Source organism: Haemorhous mexicanus, chromosome 1, assembly GCF_027477595.1.
Source record: "Haemorhous mexicanus isolate bHaeMex1 chromosome 1, bHaeMex1.pri, whole genome shotgun sequence".
Taxonomy (NCBI): Eukaryota; Metazoa; Chordata; class Aves; order Passeriformes; family Fringillidae; genus Haemorhous; species Haemorhous mexicanus.
In genome coordinates, this window is record NC_082341.1 from 119517166 (window position 1) to 119543926 (window position 26761).

At 40.5% G+C, this 26761-nt stretch overlaps 1 protein-coding gene across 5 annotated transcripts; it reads right to left on the minus strand.

Moving 5' to 3' along the window:
- Positions 1 to 2899: 2899 nt before the first annotated feature.
- LOC132334604 (transmembrane protein 68-like) lies at positions 2900 to 26730 on the minus strand. Of its 5 annotated transcripts, none has more exons than XM_059860718.1 (8): positions 24634 to 26730; positions 24319 to 24490; positions 19586 to 19916; positions 17061 to 17225; positions 11449 to 11642; positions 9151 to 9211; positions 7215 to 7354; positions 2900 to 5221 (listed from the first exon to the last, which is right to left on the minus strand). In XM_059860718.1, the coding sequence occupies exons 2-8, from the start codon at positions 24451 to 24453 to the stop codon at positions 5117 to 5119; spliced, it is 1131 nt and encodes a 376-aa protein (XP_059716701.1). In that variant the 5' UTR covers positions 24454 to 24490; positions 24634 to 26730; the 3' UTR covers positions 2900 to 5116. The 5 variants fall into 5 exon arrangements, 4 of the variants coding, with proteins under 4 accessions (XP_059716701.1, XP_059716695.1, XP_059716707.1 ...); XM_059860712.1 differs by having other exon boundaries at positions 24319 to 24505; XR_009488426.1 differs by lacking the exon at positions 2900 to 5221 and adding an exon at positions 7579 to 7669 and having other exon boundaries at positions 24319 to 24505.
- Between the last annotated feature and the right edge of the window lie 31 nt (positions 26731 to 26761).

The window sequence follows — 26761 nt, forward strand, 5'->3', positions numbered from 1 at the left end:
TATGAAGATTAGCCCCATCTGCATCCTAATTCATCTGCCACAAATTCTGTATAAAGATGACACAAAATTGTAAACCTCCCTGATGTTTGGGACATTCTGTTTCTTATTAAAAGGAATTAGGTAAAAACGGTTCAATTTCTTGACTTCTATTTTTTTAACTTTCAAAATCTTCTCTGAATAATACATGTTTTGTTAGAACTTTGGCACCTCATGTTTCCAGAGCATGGCATGGTTTTAGCTGGAAAACAAGAGCCAAAGGTGATTTGATGAGTTGAGCTGCATTCACTCGTTACAGTAACTGGTACAGAGGGACAAGGCCCAGTGGAGCAGGAACTGCTCTACAGAAGCCAAAAAATATTGGGTCTGCTTTATATATGCAGTCTAATATTAATTCCAAATGGCATCTCACCTTGTAATGATTCACACACAGACAAAGGCGAGAAGTGTTAGTAAACATTTCAGGCTTTAAGAAAAGGCTCCCTACAGTTCAAAAGTTTGTTACATCTTTCTGACCAATTTTCTTACATGAAGAGATAATTCTAACAATTTTAAAATGTTTCAGGAAGCAACATATGGTACGCATGTATGCTGTGACAAAATTCAAGGCTGCAAAGTGGAAAATCTGCAACCATCTGTGCAATGCAAAATTACGTAAAAAAAAAAGCAGACAAGCAAATACTTGATGGGAAAAGTATCATGGAATCACAGAACTGTTTGGGTTGGAAAAGGACCTTAAAGATCATCCAGTTCCAATCCCCCTGTCATGGGCAGGAACAGCTTCCAGTAGACCTGGTTGCTAAAAGCCTGGCCTTGAACACTTCCAGGGATGAGGCCTCCACAACTTTTTCCAGGCAACCTGTTCCAGTGCCTCAACACTCCCACAGTAAAGAATTTTTCCCTAATATCTAATCTAAGCCTACTCTCTTTGGTTTAAAGCCATCCCCTTCTTGTTCTGTCACTTCATGGCCTCATCAAAAGTCCCTCTCCAGCTTTCTTGTACCGCCCTTCAGGTACTGGAAGGTGTTCCAATGCCCCTTTGGAGCCTTCTCTTCTCCAGGCTGAACAACCCCAACTCTCTCAGCCTTCCTTCATACGAGAGATACTGAAGCCCTCTGCTCACCTTCATTATTCTGAGACTATAATTTCTTTTGACTAGTCCTGAGCTTAAAAAGAAAAATGAAGAAAAGAGAAAAGTGTCATCAGATTGTCTCTTGAAGTTTTAGCAGACACGTTTTGGAGAATTATCTTAACATGTATTTTCAGTGCTACTATGCCTGTGTAGCAATTCCGCACGCTTCCACGTTTACTTTGGATATGGCAATTTTTTGATGCCAAAATAACACCAAGAAAAGCATCCTAGTGTCCATGATGAGCTTAACAGGGATTAAGCACTGCAGAGCTAACACACTGTCATCATAGCTGTATCTTCTCCACAGAATAAGAGGATGAAGCAACATAATGCTATACTTGTACAGCAAACCCCATACTGGATGAGCCACACACTTGTGTTGACAGTGCTGATTAACTGCTCTACCTTGCATTTGCAGAGATTAATTTCATGTGAAAGCATCCTAATAATAGATGTTCAGACTGAGCCCTGCTATTACACAACAGGACAGTAAATTGGCCAGTAGGAGATTTGGGTCTTGTTCAGAGATAATGATGAAGACCTGTCAGTACAGCAGTTGGTCTACTCCCAAACAATCTAAAAATGCATATCCTGGTTATGCTGCTCACATGGCAAAACATCTAATGTCTTCAGTGTATCTAAAGGCCAACCAGACAATCAGTGGTTTAGTCTAACCCTGCTAAAATACCCTTTGAAGACTTCTGCTTGATGCACAGTAAACCAAATCAGCTAAAAGGATGCCAGGTCTATAACCTTACTTGTGAGATTATCCATCCATGTCTGCCTATTTTTTAATAAAAGGAAGTAGGCAATCATTCACATCCCAAATATATACAAATAAAGCTTACTAGTCAGTATTTATAGCCTACTTTCTGTTGCATAATATTGGAATAATTACCAATATATCCGGATGGGACTTGTCCGGGCTTGACCAGCCTCTGCTGCTTGACCAAAAGGCGGCAACTGCGGTGTTTTCACCTCAGAGACACCTCTGGCTAAGCTGGATGCTGCAGCCAGGCCACTATAGACAAGTCCAGACATGCAGAGCTCTGGTTTATCTCTGTGCAGATGCTTTAAGGCGAGGTGAAGGAAAAGGAGTCGGTTCTGCTAGAGGGTTTTGATCCAGAGTTTTATTCCGACCCACAACCTTCTGAATCCCATAACAGCTCTAACAGAACCTCCCCAACCGCGTGGTTGCTGGCTCTTTTAACCCCAGGGAGAGGGGGAGGGAAGGGGTAGGGATCCCACCAACCAGGTGCAGGGCGGGCAGGTCTCAGGTGAAAGGGACACCTGGGTGGGCCAATGGGCACCCAGGGATGCCAGGCACCTTTTGAACACTGCCAATCACTCGACGCTCTTCTGGAATGCCAGGGTTGATAGACAGCACTCAGCAGGGGTCAGGGTGGGGGAAAGTAGAGGTGATTGGCACCTGGGAAAGGACCAGGATACCTGAGACAAACTATGACACCGCACCACAACAGCATAACTTTTAACTAAAGTGGTACTGCAGCACTTGTAAAGGCCCTCTGCAGCCCAGACTGCAATTATGAAAACTCAGACCTTATTGCTTATGTGACTTTTTTTCCTTTATTTCACCGTTGTCTGAATTATTTTTCCTTTCATTCCTTATGGGGTTTTGTTCCTTCCATCCCTATTCAGTCACTGCAAGGCAAGAAGGGCATCTCAGTATGCTGCTCAAAACCACTCAAGGTTCAGCAGGACAGGCCATATATCATTCAATTTAGTTCAAACACAACAAAACTTCAGAAGTCTGTTCCAGTTGTCAATTTTATTCAAAAGGTGTCTTCTATATATTTTTAATATATAGAAATAAATATGAAAGGCCTATACAAATATGAACACTTAGAGAGTACCAATACTGCCCTTCATTTTTTATACTGATCTTTCAATACGTAAAGGGACAAAACTGCAGCAAATAGCCCACATACTTAATAAAATAAATTGTACAAAATCTCTGATAATAATGTCTGTCCATGTCTAAAAGAATCTTTTAGATTGAGTTTTCTTTTACATACATGCAACCTCGACACAAAATATGTTCAGCTTCGAGATGCTCACAACACAGACTGATATGCATTTTTCTCACGATGGACAGTAAACAAAAGATCATACTTCAGTTATACTTCAATGCAGAAATTTAGCATTATCATTTTCTATGACATGTTTAACAGTATTTTTATGACATGTGTTAACAGTTTTTATGACATCTTAACAGTCCAATAAATTAAAAGGAATGCAATCTTGCCTTCAAGTAAAACCCAAGTCATTTTAAAAACTTCAGAATAGGCATTTGCTTTTACATACCATGATTCTCCCCACAGCTTCAAAAATTTTTACACCACATAAAACATTTTTGGTATAAAATAGTATCATAAAGTAAGCAATCCTTTTGCTTCTTGTGAACCACATTTGATAGACAATTCTCCATTAAGTGATATTGTTCTAATACAGGGCATCACCCACATGCAGTTATGCAAAGTCACTAATTTACACATTTAAAAGAGCATAAAGCAAAGTATGTGCTTAAATGGCGAGAGGGATGACTCCTATATTGAATACAACTGCTCCTTCAAATGTTCGTTATTTGTTGGGTATTTTTTGGGGGAGGAATATTTTTCTTTAAGAAAAGGTCACACCCCAACAATATTGAAAGGCAACCACATGATAGAGCAAAAACCTCTTTTTTCTGACAGAGTTTGTCCTCATCCCAGAACTAAAAGTTCCCAGATGTTAATTTAAGATCTGTAGATCAAAATTCCTGGAAATCAGAAGAAATATTTCAGGTATTTTCTGTATGGACAATAAAACCATAAGCTTTAGATAACAAAAAAATATAATTTGCTGTAAGTGCACAAAAGCCCAATCTTTTGGTGCATCTCTCTCCTGTTGATTCAATTGTTTTCACTTAAGGAAAATATACAGAACTTCCCTCTCGTTCATTATTTAACTTACATAAATAACTGTTTGAAGAATATATTTAATAGTTCATCCACATACTAAATCTTAAGGGTATTTGGGAATGCCAACTCTGTTTTTCAAAAAACTACTGCTTTTACAATGTTGTAACAATTTTCTCTTTCCATCAAAATAAAGATTTTTGACCTCATATTACTAAACAGTATTCTCATTTCTACTTCTTGACATTTGAATGCTTGGCTTATTGTTTCAACAGAGAATTTGTAGATTCACTGAGAAATAAATGGGACAAGTCTCTACTCAAGGGCAGATATCTGATATGCCTCAGCTTCGAATAGCAGTTGTGTTGTAGGGTTCTCATTCACAGTATTGGAGTGGTTTCCATAACAAACCTCCCTGGATCACTGTAGTTCTCTAATCAATTTTCAATCCTCTAACCTTTTCTGAGCTCACACAGCGAAACAAAACACCTTGCAACACAGGTTTTGCAGGCATTGCTAGAGGTTCTGCAGGCCAAAAGTGGTGGATTGTTTCCCAGCAGTGTGAGAGTAACAATCTCAGGAAAGTCTTCATATATGTTGTATGGAATTAATCTGGCCCACACAACCTCCTCACAATGATGAGGGTCAAGACAGTAAGACTCCAGTTCTGCAGAGGGTTTGACATTCAGGTTAGAGATCCATCATGGTGGGGATGGGAGACAATGACAGACAAAAAGGAAGACAGACCATATACATAAAGGCTTGTAGTATTATTTGTAGAAAAACCCCAAAACAAACCCAGAATCAAGAACCCAGACACTTCCAAGGTAGGAATGCATTCATCAAAAATTAAACTTTGTCCCATTATGAATTATTTGAAGTTTGGGTTCCTAAGCTTGATACTGGACAGGGGAAAGGGCAAGGGCAAGGGACTTCTATCTTAAATTATACAGCAGTATCATTAGGACAGTATTTAAAACCTATTATTAGAAGAATGAATAATTTACAAATGTGACTTTAAGAATATTATACCTAAGTAGTAGTTATAGAAGTTTAAGCTTAGAAGACCTCAATCTTCTTTCTTTTGTGTTTGAAATCGTTCCATTAAAGCCCTAAATATATTTCCTGGTATTTTCTGATGTTTGTCTATGAGAGCTTGGACTGCTGCTTTTGTCTGTAGGGAAAGAAAAAAGGGTTTGGTCAGAAAACCTCATCTTCATACTGCTCATATAATAACACAGTTTCTAGGCTCTTTTTAATCTTTTTAAATATGACAGACCTATTGCAAATTCAAAATACTGCTCTTCCATATTTAAGCCCACAGGATGTGATTGTGACAACACTGCCAAAAAACAACCAAAAAAATAGTATTTCTTATGTGTGGTAGCTGTGTTCACAAGCTGTACTAGTGATACACAAAAGTCAAACAACAAGAGAGTAAATTCATGAAGAGACTTAGGTCCATAAAGCATGTTAAACACCTGCATGATGTATTGCAACTCAAACTTCTGCCTATGCCCAGGTTTGCATCAATAACACTCTTCCAGTGGGCATCACCTTTGCTTCTACACATGCTCAGAAGCAGCACTGGAAACATCATTGTGTCTCAGCACATTTGACTTGTACAAAGTAATGCCCTCTGGACCCAAGGCCCCTGAAGGCTCTGGTCCTGTGACACATGCTCAGGCCACTTAGCTGCATGTGACAGCAGCCTTCACTTTCACTCAAAAAACAAACAGGCCAAGGAGTGCACAGCAGTTACTCTTGTTATATAAAAGCTGTACAAGGAACATTCAAAAGCAACATGCAAAAGCTGTGGTGATAACACACTTCCTGTTCTGCCTAGACAAGCACAGGCTAGTGAATTCTTAAGGCCAGAAACAGAAGAACAGAGATTTGCCTCTGTAAACCAGTGGTCAGCAAGGGCAGATGTTGGTAGAATGTTGTTTGTTGGTACAAGCTCCCACTGTTTATATGAAGGAAGTGATCAACTGATATGACCTGGGACAAGGACTTCATACATCTGGTCCAAAGTGACTGTACAGATCTAAAACGTGTATTAGGTAAAAAATTTGAGCTTTATTTTTTGCTCTGTATAATGGGAAAATGCATACTGTGCCATAGCCTGAAACATGAGATACAACTTCAAAATCATTCTAACTAAATAGGATTCTAGGGAATTTGCATTCTAGGGGCTTTCTCTATCAGAATCTGAACTTAAGTCAGAAAAAAGTGAGGGTTGGCACAAATGTAAGATGTCAATGCATGCCTGAAAGTAACTTAGACACCTTCTCTGCTAAAAGCCAGCAGTTCTGAAGCCCTGCCAGAGTGATCCCCCAAAAGAAATAACCAGTGTGCTATAACCAGGGCCTAAGATATTGCAGACAAGCATTTTCAGAGTCTTTTTGCAGAGACCTAGTCATAGGATAAACAGACAAACAGACAACTGAACTGACACCTGCATGGTCAAGAAAAATCTCTCTCTCAAGTGAAGTTTTCAGAATATTATAAGTGACCATCTGTGGAGTTTTCAAAAACACCTATTTCAGCCCACTCCATTTCACTGCTCCACCACTTAACTGGTTTATATCTTTGCACTGTGAAATCTATTAATAAACTGAATAAAAATGAGGACCTGAAAAATCCTTTCTATAAGGCATCTAAATCTGAACTAGAGGAACATTTAGAAGTTAAATTGCTGGGCTAGAAGCTGGACAAAATAGAAACACGCTAGACAAAGCAATGAAATTCTTTACCTTTTTCTTTTATTGTATGTAATTCCAACAGTTTGTGAACATAGATTTGCTATGTTTGAAAGGCTTCCTTAGTATCTTTCTGAAAACACGAGGAAACAGAATGCTTCCTCTTGGGTGAAGTGCTTCCCTCTATCAACTGAGAGCTGTCTTGTCTGACCAAACTTCTTCAGTCTTTAAAGCAAGTTGTTTCTCAAAGCACATATAGGGTGAAATTAAAAGACTAGAAGTTGCAGTAATAAAAATATAGTATTTAAGAATGCCATTCAGAGTTAGGCAAGTACAAAACTTACCACGATTCCACCAATTTCTGTAACTGGCTCCTAGACAGAAATCACTTGACAAGACTATTACAGTGGTTTTAATCAGAACATCCAATATTTTAAATTTACATATTATAGATATCTATCTTACCTTTGTAGCTAGTTCCTCAGCAGTCATACTTGGTTCATATGGAATGGGTTCTCCAATAAATGTACGAAGCTTGACAGGAAACCCCCCGTACAGAGGAACTATTGGCAATCTAATACGCTCATATAGCGACCTAAGTATTTCTAATGTGAAAAAATGTAGTTGAAAACAGGAGAAAGAAAAGTGGGGAAGGGAGAAGGGGAGCAGGGGAGGGTAAAGGAAGAAAAAGAGAAAGAGAAAGAAACACTGGGATTATTCTGTTAAGTTTTTTGTCCCCGCTATGTCTTAACATTGAAACTGGCTTAAAAAGCAATCTAGCTCCCGATCCAGACTCTCAAATAATGTGACATCTCAAGTGCTATCCTACCTTGACTTTCATTTCCTAAAAGCTGCATTAGTGCTTATATCAGACTTATTTCTACCCTAACTTGGTGTGAAATCTTTCCTCCAAAGAGTAGCTGAAACGAGAAGAAAGAAGAGGAGAGAAATTCAATAGCTGCCTCTCTGGAGAGGAAGAGAATCCTACACAATACAGGTTACAGGTTCAGCTCATTTGACAGGTTAGAATTAGAAACTAGTATTGGAAAACTGCATGTTCAGTCCCATTGTGGTCTACAGGATCAGAAATAGCCTTATCTGCCTAAAAGTCAGTCATGCTAACATACTGAATTGCTCTTTCAGATCACACACTGGTTGCAGTTAAACAACATAAAAAGAGAGAAAAAAAAAGGTATTTCAAACAGCTCTAAGAGGACACATTCTTCTCCACATGCCACCTTCTAAGCGTTTATCCCAAATGTACCCAGAAGAGATTATTTGAAAAATATGCACTAATATTATATTTCTCAATTTCAGACAAGAAACTCCATTAACTGGCAAGCTGGCATAAGAAAATCCTTACTGATCAAGATGTGGAATTTTCTGTACATAACCTATAAAGACAAAGACAAAACTACTGAAACTGGAGTAACACCTCCAGTGACCAAGAAATTACACTCCTCTAAAAACTCTACTGTAGAATGCAAGGAGCATAAATGATTTTGGCTTCAATTTCCTGTTTGGGATTCCCCTGAACACAGCAACAATTAATTGCTGTTTATTTTTGTACAACATGACAAATGTGTGAATTATTCCAGCTTCTGCATCTGAGGCCTTGGCTTTCTCCATGCAATACATAGCTCTTAAACAGAGGGGGAGAGAAACAGAACTGGGCTGTCCTGCAGCCCTCTGATGAAGGTGATGATGCCATACTTGAGGCAGAACATGTGGTGTGGAGTTTTCAGGCCCCTCTGCTAAACAGTAACTAAGAGATATAAAAAAGAGGGAGTTTACCACTAGCAAATGAGCAGAGATGTGGGCATCTAATCATCCCAGAGATGGACCCCTCAGACAAAAGACCCATCTATTCATTTTCTGGCTGCAAGTTCCCTAGAGATAAGGAAGGAGAGCTGCCAAATGCAAGGTTTTGTGAGGAACCACAGGTCTAGTGCAGAACAGAAAAGCAACTACAGATTAAATGTAGTTCAGACTTTAAGTACAGGTAGAGGTGTAAGCACAGAGCTTTAGGAAAACAGGAATAATGTGTCAGTTGCCAACCTGTTTGCTTTGCTTCTTAACAGAGAGCAGGAAACCTAGGGTTGGCCTAGCAGATATAAGCAGAGAAAAAAATGCTTTAAATCTTCCTGCCTTTTTCTGGCTGTTTTTTCTTTCTTCTACTGCTTGTGCAAAAGAACACTGTTATGTGGAAAGTAGCCTATATGAGCCAAAATCACATCTAAAGCAGTTATTAAATCCTAGTAACATCTCTGAACACTACCAGAGAGCAAACATCAAGAAACAAGGCTGTGTTAAATCTCAAACTTATTTGAGGATTATTTCTACAGAGAAAGGCTAAACACACATGGAAAAATAAACTACAGAAAAATAGAAAATATCTTACTTATTCCTCCTAATGTCCTAAAGCCTTCTCGAACATTTTGTGTAAACATAGGAATGATGGGCTAGGAGGGAAAAAAAATAATTAAGAATTTAAGGAAGATAGCACTATCTAAAAAACTTCTACCTCACTTAAACTCAATAGGCAAATTAATTTCAGAAGTGTTTCTCAGACAAGGATATAGAGAGGGCAAAACAGGTATTCTGAAGTTCTTCTGTGACCTTCTGCCATGGGGTTTCAAACTCAAGAACACCACAAGATTTCAGTGAGTCACTGTTTCAGCAAGTCTATTAGAGCAGTCCAGAATTTCAGAACCTATGGAGCTTTTAGGCGTCCCTCCCCCCACCTAGCAGTGTTGGCACAGTTGTGATTTAAGTGCTTAAACCTCTTACCTAATTTGTAGTTATGCTCAAAGGGAAGGATTCACAGGATTGGGACACTAAACTTGTCTGATTCCTCTCTGCTATGCTGATGGTATTGCTTCACACTTGATGGGTCATATTCAATACATGTCCATGACTTATTTCTGCTGATGAGTACTTGGAATGGTGTTGAATATTTCAAGTTTTTATTGCTGTTTTTAAAACTGCAAACAGCTGTCAAGATTTACAAGAACTGTGAGGGGGTCAGCTACTATATATAGTTTTTCAATAGCATTTTATAGTATGTTCCCACTGCACACAGCATTATCAGAAATACAGAACTCTTCATGGGATTTTCATTAACTCAAATTCTTTTAAACTTTTTTAAGACAAGCATGGGGATGGGCTAGCACATGTAACTTTTCAGACATGCATCAAGTTTCGGGCTTTTTGAGAGAAAAAGAGGTCTGTAAATAATTACAGAGAATAAAAAGAAGTGCAGTTGCCTAAACTGAATGCATACAAATGTCTTTGTTCTAGAACAATGTTATTTGGAACATCTTACTTTTGACATAGAGGTAGAAATTTTTGTTTATATGACAGAAATAATGGCAAAAAAATCTGCTGAAATAAGACAACTTCAACACATTGAAGGTCCCAGTTTTAGATACATTTTTCTCATTCTTCTTTCCATGAGGAGTTCTGCTTATGATTCAAGGTGACTTAAAAGTTCATCTTTAATCTAAATCAAGATGTTTTTCCCACTTTCAGCCTGCCTCTGACACTCTCACTATTTTACTGCATCTCTCAGGTTTTTGTTTGTTTTTTTTTTAGGAGGGATGAAGCTACAAGACCCTTGTGAGCGCATAAAGGGAACCAACACACATCCAATAAAAAAAAAGTGCAACTAGCACAATCACAGCTGAATCTCAAGTATGGCCTTTCACATGCTATTTTAATACACTGGTAAAATCCAAACCTGTAGAAAATACCTGCCTAAACAGTGTTATTTTCCTTGTGAGAAAAGTGATGCATACTTGGGCCTTAAAAATATTCTATTTCTGTATAAAATCCTGAGATTTAACTAGCCTGTCTTTGACAGTAACTAAATATAAAACTCTTGGTGTGAGACTTGCTTTTAAATTAGGTATATGCAGACCTATGAACATATGCACACATCTTCCAAGTACAAATCTAGAACAAGAGAGACTCTGAAATGATTAGAGTCTCTTGATACAAAATACTAAACCCAGAAGGGCTAGCCAACTACAAAATAGTTACAATTCAAATATATCTCACACACTGCTGTGCCTTAACATTTGGTCCCCTATGAATAAGTACCTGCCTGCTGACCAAGCCCAATGCTGTACATTAGAACTGAAGAGTTCACACCAGTGACCAGCCCTGGACATCCCTCACTACCATAAAATGCCAATACAGTACCAAGTGTCAGTCAGTGAGTCTATACCCGGCTGGGTCACACCACACTTCAGTGACAGAACAAACAGAAACACGGAGCTGGACTCCATGATCCCGATGGTCCCTCCCAACTCAGCACATTCTGTGACTCTGATATGTTCACCTGTTTCCCAACCATGCTGGTCAGGGAGGGCTTGGCCATCACAATACTAACCAGGCATATATAAAAGAGCACATGCTTATAAGGAGAAATCTCTTATAAATCTTATAAGGAGAAATTTTGCATTTCATCTCCTGTTTTTTTGGACTCTGGACTTTCTAAACACACTATTGACTCATAAGCCTTCTTATCTATCAAAAGCAACAAAAAGAGGAAATGTAGTTTTTAGAGTAAGTAGACCATACTCATGACAGTCAGAAACCTAACATCAAATATATGATAATCAAAACAGCTTTCTCTGGAAGAAAGTACTAATAACTTAACCTTCTTTGCTTCTCTTCCATTATGTGTCATACTTACCACTTTTGCATCAATGGCCACCTGAGCAAAGCCCTTCCGATCGCTCCACAAAATATTGTACGTTTCATCACTGAAGAGTGCTTCCCGAAGTCCGCCTGGAGCAATGGCTAACAGATGGCCCTCCTCCAGAGTCCTGACACAAGCTTCTTTTGGTCCATGTATAACTCCAAATACCTCAAGTAGTATTCTGAAACCTGTAGGGTTAAGATAACATTAATTCTGGAAATGTTAATTCATACTACCATTGAGTACAGATTCCCAGCACAGAAAACTATAGCTAAGATTTGATTGTCTAATAAGCTGTGGCTGCCAGTCCCCAAGACAGACTGAAGCATTAAGTCTAACTTACAGATTTAGATTTTGGTCTACAAAGCTAAAGATCTAGAGGTTTCAGTGGTTTTTTGTCATAGTAAAGTCAGGTGTTATCCCACAGTCAGGACTAAATTGAAAAAGAACTGTCAAGCACTCTGTGATATCTGTCACATGTCCCTTTGAAGGAGTTGCTTGGCTCAAGGGCACTGGCTCCTTGCCCAAGCTCTACAGTTCAAACATAGCACAGTCCAAATAGAGAGCAACAAGAAGCAAAACCAGGAAATTGTTGTGGTTCTGTTTTGTGAACTTCGGCAAAGAACAGCAGCGCATAAGGAGGAGAATGACGAAGAAAATACATCATTTTCTGCATTACAGATCACTGCAGCAATTGACTCTGGTTCAGTCTGTGAGTACATGGATGACATTTCATACAGAGAAGCATCTGGTAAGCCTCAACTGAGTACATTCACCTTCTGTCAATATTGTAACTGAAGTCTTTTACCTAAGGTTACATAAATTCCTCATATCACTTTGAATTTGACATGTCATTCGGACTGTACTCCTCAAGAAACAGTAGAACATCAAAAATTTCTGTAGATGCTACAAGCATCAAAATGAACACATTTGATCAATTTAGACAACTAGCCTATTGTTAAAGGACATAACTCCCAAAGACCTCTGTTTGCAGGAAGTAAGTCCTGTTCAGTTGGTTCAATAGATTTTAAACTTATGCAGTATTTATGAGTACTGCATACCAAAATGGTAACTTTGGATGACTGGGCAGTAAGGGAAACATTACTTCTCTTTCTTGAAATTTCCCACTGAAGCAAACAGCCTTACCAGCCATAGACAAGGACACAGAACTGATCTAATTGAGTTTGCTCTTAATAACAAATTAACAGCTGTGACTATAAACATACATTTGTTACATACACACAGATGTTAAAGGAGAGCCCAAACAAAGTTAATAAGACAGAGGTCTGTCTTCTCTTATAGCTTGCATAAACTAAGGGCTTGGGAAGAAAAGAATAAATTAATAATGTGTTGCCTCATGCTTAACTAAACTCTGATCTATAACTAGTCTTTTTAAGTGGTATGAGTATAATAACTCTCAACTCATCTCTATACCCAATCAGGATCTGTCCACACACATGGCCACAGAACACAAGCTGCATTACACCTGTCTCATATTTTGCTGTGCCTGCCTCACACACTGCTGATGACACTCAGTCTTCATCCAAAAGCATTTGCATGGAAGAACACCTGAAACAGTTTACCTAATTGAAATTCATTTCTTTCAGGTGCTTTTTTTGGGGGATTTTCAATAGCTGAATTTTACAATGCTTGACATTTCCAAACTAATTAAAACTCTCTAGAATGTACCTGGTGGTAAAAAAGCTGCCTGTCTCCAAGTCCCTTCTGTCAGTGAGCTCAGGAGACAGACAAAACAGTCATGAAAAGAGTTGGGATGAGCAGGAAAAGAGGCTCCAAGGAAGCAAGGACTGCAACAACACAGTTTCTGTACTGGATACACTGAGGAAGGAGTGAGGGGGAGGGTGTGTCTGACAAAGCAATACCATGAGTCTGACCAGTTCATATATCAGTAAAAAAATAACTGAATATTAACAGAATACAGACAAAAAAGTGTAGTACAGAATAGTTGTCCAGGGAGGTTTTAAGTCCTCACAAAATTTCTCAGCTGTATTTCCTGCCTTGACTTTTAAATATCAACTTTATATTCTGAGCAGTGCTTCACAGCCTTTCCAGCAGATCACACATTCCTATTGATATCTCTGCTTCAGTACCAAAGAAGAACCTGGCTCCCTTAAAGCAGCTGAGAGATGCAATCTGACACAATGGCCCAGAGAGGACAGCCAAGGTAACTGGTGTCCAAGGCAAACGTCACCACAAAGTTAGAAGAAACACTGTAGTAGTACCGGGTAGCACTGCATGAAAGGAACCAAGAATCTGTTTTTCCATTTTAAACAACAAAACAACTCTCAAAATTATCTAAACACAAATTTTCAGCCATGCAGAACATGTTCTTCCAGACACCAAGAAGTTCAAACCTAATTTTATTCCACAGTTCAACCTGAACTCCGCCCTTTGCCCCAACATACTCTTCTCCTATTTTCCACAAGACTGTATTGGCAGAAATGTTTGAAAACCCTTTGGAGAGTACCCAGTAAGGCATGTAATACTGCTCTCAACTTGTGCACTATGTACATTTTTCTGTATTGGCCCCAGTGGCTGTTACATGAGGGCTGTCAGCTACCAAACAGCAGGACAGCAGGGATGTCATCATTTTCCTATGGTTCATCTTCAGGACCTCAGACAGAGAGGAACTATTTAGACCATTGAATCCAACCTTCCATAGTTGTGTGTGTGTATACACACACACACACATATATACATGCATGCACATATATATCTGCAGAGCATCTAGTCCACAAGATACTTTGCAGCACCTCTTGCGTGTAACAGACAAGAAGCCAAAGCTCCTTTCCTCTGGAACATTACAGAAAGGGACTGTTTCAGTTACATAAAATAGCAGGCAACCTTTTAAAGAGGGCTCCCAGATGACTTCAGGGAGCAAAAATGGCCCATATTATAGCAGAGGATGATGAAGAAGAACACAAATGAAATCAGTTCTCTCTGAATGTGTTGGGTAAAGGCTTTCTCCTAAACTTAGAGAAGTCAATGTATTTCTGAGCACTACACAGCTAAGAGTCTAAAGGAACCAGAAAGCTGGAATATTGGGGTTTTTTTTTCCCTGTAGCAGACCTCTAGTTATAAAGGAAGGAAAAAAGAATTTACATGACCGTGTTTTATATCCTTCTCCTCAAAAATGCAAGAAAAGCATACTTAATACTGACAATTCTGACATATTCATGTGAGTCTAACAGACTCCCCAAATGCACCACCACCCTTTCCCATTTTCCCTGCACTGAGCATAATAACTTTTGGTTAGAACATCTTCTGAAAAGGCATCCAGTTCAATCTGAACACTTAATCAAGATCAGACAGCCTTAGTATTAGGATAAAATTATGCAGTCTTTCTGGTTTGATTCACAAGGGAAGCAGCATCTACCTGAGTTGCCAGTCATAGATTACTGTGCTTCTTTTGAAACAATCCACAGCTTTTTCTGGGTTATTTGGACTTGTCTCCCTGAATTCCTTCACAGAACCAGAGAATTATGTAGATTAGAAGGAAGCTCTGGAGGTCATCTAGTCCAGCCTCCCACTCAAAGCGGGTTCAACTAGATCAAGCTATTCAGAGCCTCACCCAGCAGAGTTTTGAAAGTCTGCAAGGATGGAGATTCCCCAACTTACCTAAGCAATCTGTTCAGATGTCTGATCACTCAAGGTAAAACACCTTTCCACATGTCTAATCAAAATTTCCTGTGTTGCAATATGTCTCTGTTACTTCTCAATCTATCGCTGTGCGCCTGTAAGAAGAGTCTGACTGCCTCTTCTCCCCACCCTCCCACTAGGTCACTTAAGACAGCAATAGTATCTTTCCCCACCCTTATCTGATACACACCAAACAAATCACTTCTCTCAAGTCTGTGAGAAACAAGCTCTCCTTGTACACTGTGTGCTCCAGACCCCCATTATCCACTGAACATGCTCCAGTGTGTTTGTTTACCTTGTACCAGGGAGTTCAAAACTGGACATCATGTCACAGGATATCCTTGCACAGGTGCCACACCAAGAAAAAAAAAAAATCTCTTCACCCAAACCAGTGGCCCCATTCATGCTACAAAAAGCTCACCCTGCAGTTCATCTTCTTTGCTGTTAGGGCACACTGCCAATTCACATTCAGCTTGTTGTCCACTAGAATCCTAAGTCCTTTCCTGCAAAGCCCCCTTTTATCCAGAGTACTGTTGCACAGAATTGCTCTATCCCAGATGCACAGCTCTACACTGGCATTTGTTGAACTTCATAATATTTCTGCCAGTTGAACTCTATCAAGTCACTCTGAGAACAAGCTTTAATGCCCAGTATATCAGCAGCTTCCCCAGTTTGGTATCATCAGTGAATTTCCTGTGCATGCTCCAGGCCCTCATCCAGAGGTACTATAAAAACACTAAGCAGCAGTGGTCTCAGTATCAATCCCTGAGGAATGGCTGTAGCTGTTGGCTAGATGTTGTACCACTAAAACCAGTTCTTCAAGATCAGCCAGCAAGATGTTTCTGCAATGCTACTGAACGATATTTGGGGGACTCATAAGTATACTCCCACTTAAAGCCAGATTTAAAGCAGAAAAGTAGTAAAACATAATGTCCCATGTGATAAACATCTGTGCCTATAAAGATACAATATGGAGCCAAATCTGCATCATGAAGTAGGTTATATTAGTCATCTGTATGCAAAAGATTTGATGGCCACTGAGAAATGAATCTGTTGGCAAAAGCAGTTGTAGAGGCAAAGCCATACTGTAATCAGTATGAAAAAGTTCTTTTCAGGAACTAAGGCTGAAATAAATCTATACCAACAAAAAGACAATTTTCTTATATGAGTCGGTTCTACTAAAAGCACCAGTACACTACAGAATTCTTCTTGTAATTCATTTTGTGAATTGACAGGCCTTTAATCACAAACCAAACTTGGGAAACAAAGTGGGTACTACTGTATTTCACACAGACAAAAAAAACAAACCCCTCACATAATTAATTTCACCAATTGGCAGTGCATTTCATTAGGTTATCCTGCCAAAATCTTGCCCTAAACATATTTTTCATATTCTACCTGCTTCACCTCATGTTTCACACACACATGTTGAACACTTCTCTAGCTCTCCTGCAAAACAAATTCTACTCAAAACAGTCTTCCTGGGCACAAAATCCATCCTCAACTGGATAAAAATTGGGTGGAATAAGAAAATACATTGTCTCTTCAGACAGTATTCTTAACTTATATGGCATTTGTTCCCGTTTAATTCTTAATCAGTTCACACCACTCATTCTGCCAATATTAATGAAAAAGAAACATCTTATTGAAATCTTTGCTAATGATTAATACAGAGAACACTGCTTCTCCCATGATCTCCCTCTCTTTGTTTCTCAACACCCTAGAGTCATTGGAAAGTGTTGCCCAGACAGCACCATGTCCCATTCTTGCAGGGGCCAGTCTCATTCTTGTTTGTAAAGAACATGCTCTGTTTCAAAGCTTTCACTAAATTTGTCTGAATGTCTGTTCTGAAAGCTGTGCTCCTGCAACACGATTTTTATTAATTACACAATAAAAAAATTAAAATAAGAATTCCAAAACTGCTTGTTTATAATGAAGTATGTTACCTGGTAATCTAAAGACAAAATGATCAGCTACTACACTGCAGCGCCTCTTCTTCATTATATGAAGTCTAGCTGAGAAATAGATATAGTCAACAGGAGTAGCTCCATGATAAAACACAACAAGTCCTGGTCCTTGAGGAATATTTTCAACACCATGAAGCTCATAACCTGTTAGGAGTTAAAAAGGGAGCAGATGTTAATTTTTTATACAATTCTATCCCAAAGAAACTAACTTGCAGCAAGCTGGCAAACTGAAACCAACATGGATTGAGAAGTGATAAGAGCAAAGTGACCAATAGTAAGTCAAGAAATAACTTACAGTATCTACAGGAAATACAAGATGCTTCACAGAGAATACAAGTTCCATTTATGGCACCACACTTAGAGGAAAAAAAACCAACAGCATTAAAACACAACACCCAGTCACACTATTTCAAACTGTATAATTTATCCTTATTTTTTCTGTTCACCGTTTTCAAGGCTGCAAAGTCCTCTGAATCAATCATTCAAGAGAAATCAAAATATGGACTGGAGTGATGAAACAACTATTTCAAGCTATTATTAACCTTTCGAAGTTCATTGCCATCAGTGACTGTTTTAGAGGATTTGATACAACAGCACCCATTTTCATGTCTCCTTTTACTTCAGGATATGAAACTTATCTTTGCTACTTCTCTCAAGTTGTTCCAGCTTTCCCTCACTATATACTAGAAGCTATTTGGGACTATATATGTCAGCTGAAAAATACATAAACACACATAAGCTCCTTCCTGACCCCACATTTCTATTCAAGTTACAGGACAGAAAATATTTAATTAACACAAAATGCATCAGTATAGAACATATTCAGTTAACACCCAGCAGTACTGTTATAGTATCTTTTTTAAAAACAAAATAAAACAAGAAAAAAGAAAACGCCCAAAAAAAAACCACCCCTCAACCAAATTCTGTTACATCTTCCAAAGTTAGTCAGATCTGCAATTCCTATTCCATTAATTTAATTCTGAAGGTACTCTTGGCTCTTCTCCCTCTATTTTACTGCGGAGCTGCAATACATTGCAAGTGTATCATCTCATCTGTCCCACCCCAAGGGACCACTAGCGGTGCTCCATGCCAGCCAACTAACACACACAGCATTGGCATAATACATGTTAAGTTACAGGTATCGATCAGCACGTTTGGGGCTTTTTGGTTGTAGGGTTGTTTTTTTTCTCTTTTTTTTTTTTATTAATGCTGTTAGATTTCAGGACGGAAAGTTCTTCTTATGATATCCTGACAAGTCAAGTGGGGGAAAAAAATAACTGCAAAACATTTCATTCTTTAGCAAGACAAGTGTATAGATAAGAGGGAAGCAGCTGGCTGGGCAGAAAAAAGTCACAGCTCTCAATGAGGCACCGGATAAGACTCTTCTTGCACAAATAAAATGTCAGACCTTATGAAAAGAAAAAGTTGCTAAGGATTAAAAGAGTCAAGGCCCTAAAAAATAATTTTCTTGTGAAAAAAAAAGTAAATAGCTTTTTATTGTGAAGTGAGCATTTTAAGCTCTTTGATGTAGCTGTTGATTTTGATGTAGTGTACTTTCTTAGATTTGAAAGTTACATCTTAGTCCTACAAAGCCTATCTGATGCAGCTGCTGCACCATCTGGTTATCAATGCCTTGAAAACCCACTTCCCTTTGACTAGAGAACAAATAGAGATGATTTTCAAGAAGGATTTATTCTTTATGTAAATTGTTCTTAAGTATCTCTTTCTCCTTTAGCTGCATCTAGACTGAATGGCTCTGAAAGAGACTTATGATTTCCTTAGAGAGCAAAGCCAAATCATTTATTAAGTCTGTCTTCATAAAGAAATAATAGCAGAAGAACAAAGAACAAGGCCCTTAGTTTTGACATTCTAGTAGAGAAAGTAGTAGTCCAAAACACAAAGATAAATAAAAAAGTAGTTCTGTAACAGTGTCAGGCTCTGAAGCTAATTTCAAGAAGGAACTAAGTGCTCCTTTTAGCCATCATTTGGCATTTCATGTAAGACTGGTTAAGTGCAATTAAATTATGCTAGCATGTGCTGGCTGACATACTACCCATCAGGGAACTGGCATTTAACTTCCAGTCTTTACATATTAACTCTGAAATGATAGAGTTCATTGATCTAGCTTTTAACACAACACACATTTTAGGTCTTCTTCAAATAAGGAAATCCAGGAATTGTTATAAAACTCAAAAAAATGGGAAAAAAGGGCACCTAAAACATTGTGCATATATTCAACCAGAACAGAGATGCCACTTTATAGCAGCAAAGGAATAAATGCATAGGACAAAAAAACTCATATTCAAAAAAAGTCTCAATGTCTTTTTTTTTTTTTTCTCTCCTCTGTCTCAAGCACCACTGAGAGTTATGCATAAAACAGAAAAAAAACCGGCCTGCATTGGCATGCACCAGCAGCAACAATCAGGCATATCTTGATAATCTTCAAAGCTAAATGAGGAATAAGGGCTTCAGAAGTTTTTAATAAAAGATCAGATCTCACTTACCATGCCATATTCTTCCATGTCCATCCCATATGGTTGCCAACATTTCTCTTGCACCTATCCAAACATCATGGGAATAAGCTTCCTTTATTTCATTCTTCCTTTTATAAATATGAAGCCAGAGAATGGAAACATAGAAGAGAATGACAATAACTCCCGGAAGTACAAAGACTACTACAAGTGGAAATAGCAACCATAAAATGTAGAATGCATAACTCAGATAATCTCCAATATCCTCCACACCAGTCCATTCTTCCAGAATGTAAGTCAGGCAAGTTAAGTAGGACATAGATGTCGGTCCTGCAGTACAGGATTCATTTCCACCTGTCATCTCCTGTTTAAAATAAAATTTTAAAACAGTATATTAATAAATCTTCCAAAAAGATAGATCTGCCTATATTGTTTAATTGCATAATAAACCTCTCTGATTCATTTTATTCATACACCATCTACCCCACATCCCAGCAGCACCTATTAGAAACCTAACAGTTCACACAGCAAAACTTCTACTTGATATTTACAGTCCTTTTCTTTTGGGTACTGGGAAGGCTGACAATTCTAATGGAGAAAGATGTCGCAACTGCTTAATTCCAGGCTAAGATTTTATCTCACTGAAAACTGTTCAACTTGCACAGAGCCAGAATATTTATACTCTTACCAATATCAATTAATACTGAATTTTTGAATTTCAGAAAGCTGTATTGATTAGTCTAATTTATTGTTACAATAAAATAAAACCCTCTCACAAGCACTAACTACAACAGGAAACAGCACAATCTCAAATCCAGTGCTTTAAGGAAAACCTATGGAACACTTCCACTCACTATAAGCCTAGGACATCTAAGGAAGAAGACTCTCTCAAATAAAGTCTCATCCCTGGAAAGTCCTTAATTTGTACATGGAAATTTACTGATACTGACATGTCAAGACCCAGAGCACAACACTGAGAGGCAGCAGAAAGGTCAAGGGGAAAAAAGTTCACAAGAAGTCCTCTTTAGAGCTTTAACTGCTCTGCCTTTACTGTGTCCATGTATAAGAATCTCTCCACTCCACTACCAGCTTCTAAAAATCTACCAGCCCACAGAAGTCAAGCCTGCAATTTCAGGCTTAGTGTAACTCTGGAGCCACATTTTTTTTCTTACCTTTGTACAATTTAGGGGACAACTTGCTATTCACTTCACCTTACAAACACAAGACAGCCTGAATGCTTGGCTATTTTAGCTACAATGCTTGAATAGCAAACCTAATACCTCTGGGTACAAAAATTATTCTAGGCTAGAAAAGAACTGGTTGATCAATATTATATAACTTCTGCTAGTCAGGACCAAGAAGAAAAAATGTTGCAACTGCAAAAGAGACTTGTAGAGAGAAATGGAAGAACAGCATTTCCAAGAATGAAAATAATCCAATCTTGAAGCTGCTGTGTTTTGTTTATATTAGAGTGTGACTTACAGCAAGTATGCCTGCAAAGCTCCTATGCCTAGACAAACATATATGTCTATCATTCTTTTACTCTTGCTCTGCTTTTGCAAGAAACAAGAGACTGAAATACAGAAGATAATATTGCTTTCAGAACACCAGTGACAACAAAAATTACAAAGCAGATCAATTTTACTCCACATTTGCTAAGGAACATTGAAACACATACTAGAGTAGAATTCATTTCACTTATTTTCCTATCTCAATTTTTCCTCACATTCTGACAGAGCAAGGATGTCCCTTTTCCTTTGGTTTTAGAAATCTGCCTCTACCCACATTACTCAAGGTACCTAGCTCCTGTTAATGAGAAGAAAGGTGATCTTCGCTCCCACAATCCATGGCTGTTCCAAACTAATTCAGGCTTACAACATTTTGCTCCTCACCATGTTCGTGAGGACAGTGCAGCTGATTTATCTCCAGCCAGTATAAGCACATAGTAATAGTGACAGGCCCTTCACTGAATTCATGAACCCCTGTCTTTGGGGTGTGAATCAGGGGGAAAGGATGGGAGAGTGTGTGGGAGAGCAAGAGAAAGCTCTTTTTCATTCCAGTTGCCAGAGCTGAACTACAGAACCTGTCAGGCAGCAAACACCCACAGCAAGTATAAGAAACACAACTTGTGAGACCAAGCAAGATTTAGGAGTAGTATTCAACACCACAATATTAATCAGATTGTTTTGCCTGGACGTCTCCAATGGCTCCACCTACTACCTAGAGAACAATATGGAGCATGGGTTATGGTACAGAAGCATTTTTTCAAACCTGAGAGGTGATTATGTAGCTTAAAAGAAAACTGACAGCTATACTCTCCCACTTATTATATACTTTTAATAGTTTATGGCTTTCCCCAAACCCCAAATCCTCCATCAAGTAAATTTAAAATCCTGTTCACACATGTCAGTCTTGCAAAATATTACGTGTCCTTTTGCCTGTAATGTTCAATGCAATACCCCAATGCAATCACCAGTTTTTAAAGTTTACTTGCATATCTGTGTGGTAACCTGCAAGAGAAACTAGGATCTAACACGTTCTGTGCTACCAGCCACAGAGGTAAGAGCTAAAGCGCTGCCTTCCCTCAGAAACAGTCAAATTCACCCTGAACAATGCTGCTTCCTCATCTTGAGGAGCATCACAGGACAATTTATGCTGAAATTTATACTGTCCAACCTCTTCCTAACTAGCCAGTTAAATCAGGTTGTCCAATGACATATCCAGTCCACTAGTATTCTGGACTGGATCTCCATGGACAGATATCCCACAGCTTCTTCAGGCCCCTAATCCAGTGCTTGAATAGCTTCACGGTGCAAATGTTTTTCTTTCTTCTAGAGTTCCCCTTACTACACCTTGTGTCTGTTGCCTCCCATCCCTTTGCTGTGAAGATTCTACTTCTCACATCCATTAAGAGCAGCAGTAAGGTCATCACAATGGGGGTACTATGGCAGTGAAGAAGGGAAAGCAGATTATGATCAAAAAAAGCCCAGAAGTTCCACACTGAAAACAGGTTCAACATAGCTCTTATGTGCCACTAACAGATGACGACACTGGTCTGTTCCAACTTGCTGTTGAGCAGCACACATTATTAAGTTCTAACTTGCTAATGCAGCACCTTACATTTTTCACTAGTTCACAAAGACACAATTTCTCGTTTGACTAATTACAGTGCACACTTCAAGCTTTATGATGTGGAAACAAGGCTAACACACGATCCCTGTCACTGACTTCTGGCACAAGACCCAGAAAAGTCCTTAACTAAACTACAAGGGAGGCCTTCGGCTGCAGACAGCAGATGTCGGGATAACTCAGACCTTACTGATCAGGACAGAAGGAGCGATTATGGACAGCAGCAAGCTCTGCTGCAAGCGACACACAGCACCATTTCTGCACGCATATGCAGTGTGCAAGTGAAACCTCCGGAGGACATCCCAGTGTTTCCAAACTAGAAAGACACGGCGAAGCAGCAGCTACGACACGTCCCTGCCACAGAAACACACCGCTACGGAGGGCGTTTCTACCAGAATTACCATTGCAACCACAACCACACCAAAAAAAAAAACCCAAAACAAACGAAATGTACCAGAAGACCCTGATAATCCTGCTAAAGTCACCTGCGACAGGAGACACCCTAGAAGTCAGAGGATGGTTTAGCCCTTGTTTTGGCCCAAGAACTGGGCGGGCTCCGGTGCCGCCGGGTTCCTTCTGCGGGCGGACGGAGGGGGTCGAGGCTCGCTTTCCCGACCCGAAGGACACAGCCCCGGCCCGGCTGCCCCCACCAAGAGCCCCCGGCTCCCATCGCGCTCCGCCCGCAGCCCTGTGAAGCAAGTAAAGCAAGGCCCCGAGCTCGGCGGTGACAGAGGCCACCACGGCAAGTCACCTCCCGCCCGGGCACCTGCGGGGCCGGGGCCAGGCCCGGGCCGGGACCCTCCACCCGCCCGGCAGCGCCCGCTCACCTTGCCGTGGCGGCGGCGGGACCGGCTCCGGGCCCGCGTCCCTGCCGGGGCCCGGTTTTACTCTCCGCCCGCCGCCCCCACGGAGGCCGGGTGCCCGCGGGGCGGCCGGGCCGGGGCGGCTCCCGGCGGGGGGCGGGGGCGGGCGGGCGCCCTGCGGAGCGGGGGCGGCGGCGGGGGCGCGCAGGGCAGCGGGAACTCCGCGCCGCCGGGGGCGCGGCAGCCGCCCGGACCCGCGTCCGGCACGCACCGCCCGCCGCTTCCGCCGCGGCGGCAGGGGCTGGGCGCCGCCAGGGGGCGCGCGTTCCCCGCGAGCGGGAGGGGCGGGGCGGGAGGGCGGCGGGGGCGGAGGGCGCCGCCTGGCGGCGCGGGCGGGAGCCCGGAACCAGGGAATTCTTGATGGGCTTGGGCTGGGAAAGACCGCCGAGGTCATCGGGACCAACCCATCACCGAACACCACCTTGATAGCTGGCCCACAGCCCTGAGCGCCACGTCCAGCCTTTCCTTAAACACCGCCAGGGACACCGCCAACCCCTGGGCAGCCCATTCCAATGCCTAATCTGTCCCTCATGTCCCACCTTAACCTCCTCTGGAGCAGCTTGGGACTGTGTTCTCTCGTGCTGTCGCTGGTTGCCTGGGGAAAGAGGCCAAACCCCAACCGGCCGCAACCTCCTTTCAGGGAGTTACGGAGATTGATAAGGTCACCCCTGAGTCTCCATTTCTCCAGATTAAAGAACCCCCAGCAGCTGGCACCCACTGTTCACCCTCCTGCCTTGAGCACTGCATCCCTCCCAGCCACCCCTTCCCCGGTACCTGCCAGGTGCGTGCAATCCTCCTTCTCCAACCTCGCTGGTGTTGCCACAGCAGCAGCAGCAGGAGCAGCATCCATGCCTGGTACCCACTGCAGTCCCTCAGCGTTTCAGGCACGTTCTGGTTCGGACACGGCATTCACGGTTCTGTTAAGGCATTCCTGGCTGCCCAACACCTGCGGATGTAATCCCTGGATTTAGGTATAAAAATTAAAAAAAATAATGGATTTACAAATAAAAATCAGGCAAAGTAGTAAGCAGTGTTCCAGCTGCACTGGGTGCAGCTCCAAACACATGGGTATTGATGCAGATTCCCTACCTGCTAGGATGGCATGGAACACTGCCATGGCTGCACCCTCAGACTTCGGTGGGATGAACAGGGCCAGCTCTTCCAGGTCCCCTCCTGCTGTGCTTTTCTGACCAGCTCTCTTCTACAGGTACATCATCTGCCTGCTGGACATCTGCAGCTGCTCAGCTGAGCAGTTGCACTCAGTTTAGCGTGTAACTGTTTCCATTGTCATCGAATGAATAAATGTGCAGTTGTACACACTCTTTACAGTGTAACTGCTTCCACTGTCATCCAATTAATGATCGGTCACAGCCCCGAGCCTGCCAGAGCTCAAAAGGAATTCCGACAGGCACGTGGTGTGACTCTTCGCTGTCCTGTGCAGGACCAGGAGCTGGAGCTCAATGATCCTTCTGCGTCCCTTGCAACTCCAGGTATTCTATGATTCTATTAATTTACTCTGTTATCAATATCATATTCTTCTCTAATGTAAAATCTTATACACAAAAAGCTACAAAACCAGAATTTCTCTGCATTATTTACTGGGCAAACTATACCTAACAAAAGTCATAAATGCTGTTTTCATTTTGAGGCAGGCACAGGTCATTTGCTGCTTTTCATTTCTTTTTTTGTTGTTTGATGGAGAGGCTAAAAAGTAAGTGTACCAAGGGAGTGATTTGATCTGCAAGTATATTTCTATTTGTATGACAAGAACTCTAATATCTATAACACCAGTTTTTAGTTCTAGTTTCTATAATAATAATTTTAGTTCTAGTTTCTTTTTGCTCTAAAAAGAGTAAAAATGTAGAGTGAGCCACTAAAATAATACAATAGCTGGTTATTATTAGAGCAGTACTATAACGTTTCTGGGAAAAAATTGTTTACAATTTTATTAGAAAAATAACATATATCATTCAAAATCCCTCCTATTTCTGAGTAATAATTTTGCCTATCATCTTGAGACCCCAGAAAATACTCTTAGACAACTGTGACAGAAGACAACAAATAGAAATTATTTTTTACTCAGAGAAGCTGCAAATAACACGGCAGTGCTGCTAAAAGATGTAATAGCCTGGGAAAAACTTAAATCTTGTTAGAAGATATTAACAGCTGCTGAAATAGAGGAGATAAGAAAAGTAGAAATACCTGCTTTTTAAAATAATCAGCACTCTGATGACATATCTCCTACCCAAGGTTAGTGCTCCATTGTGCGTTGGAGCACAGCTCCTAGCATCATGTATCAGAGAGCATGGCATTTGAAAAGTTGTGCAAATTCCGATTTCTGAAGTGCTTAATTGGTCACAGAATCAGAATTGTTAAGTTGGAAAGGAAGTTTAAGACCATTGAGTCCAATCAATAACCTAACTCTGCCAAGCCCACCATTAAACCATATCCACAAGTGCCACATCTACTCATCTTCTAAATATCTCCTGGGATGGTGACTTCACCCCAGCCCTGGGCAGCCTGTTCCAATGCTTGAAAACCATCTCAGTGAAAAAAAATGTACTGATATCCAATCTAATCCTCTCCCAGCACAACTTCCTTTTCCTGTAGTTCTGTCCATTATTACCTGGGAGTAGAGACTGACTCCCACCTGGCCACAACCATGCTTTCAGGTAGTTGTAGGTGTTGGTCCCCACATGGGCTCCTTTTCTTCAGGCTAAACAACCCCATTTCCCTCAGATTTTCTTTACAAGACTAGTGCTCCAGACCCTTTACTAGCTTTGTTGCCCTTCTTTGGACACATTCCATGATGGCATTAATGTACTTGAAATACAGGATAGTCAGACAATGATTCTGTCTAGTCCTTCTACAGTTTCTGAAATACAAAGAAAGCCTTTAGATTCTGGTTACTTATAATTCCTCTTGCTTCTTCATCTGTATCCATTTTAGTATTCTATAACCTTTTCCTTTAGTTCCTTTTCTCCCTTGAAAGCTCAGGCTTTGAATTTTAGCTTGTATTGCTGCAGTGCAGCATGTAAGACTTCATGGTTTGAATTCCTGCTTGTGTCCAGGCGTATCAGTCTGCATCTTGATCTGCTTTCGTTCATCATGTCCCATGCATGCTGAGTCTCTGCTAGGAGAAAAATCCTTCTGCCTATATACAGCAGTTATAGTTAAGGTGTTCAAGTAAATACTCCTGTATCTTAAGACAGATTTG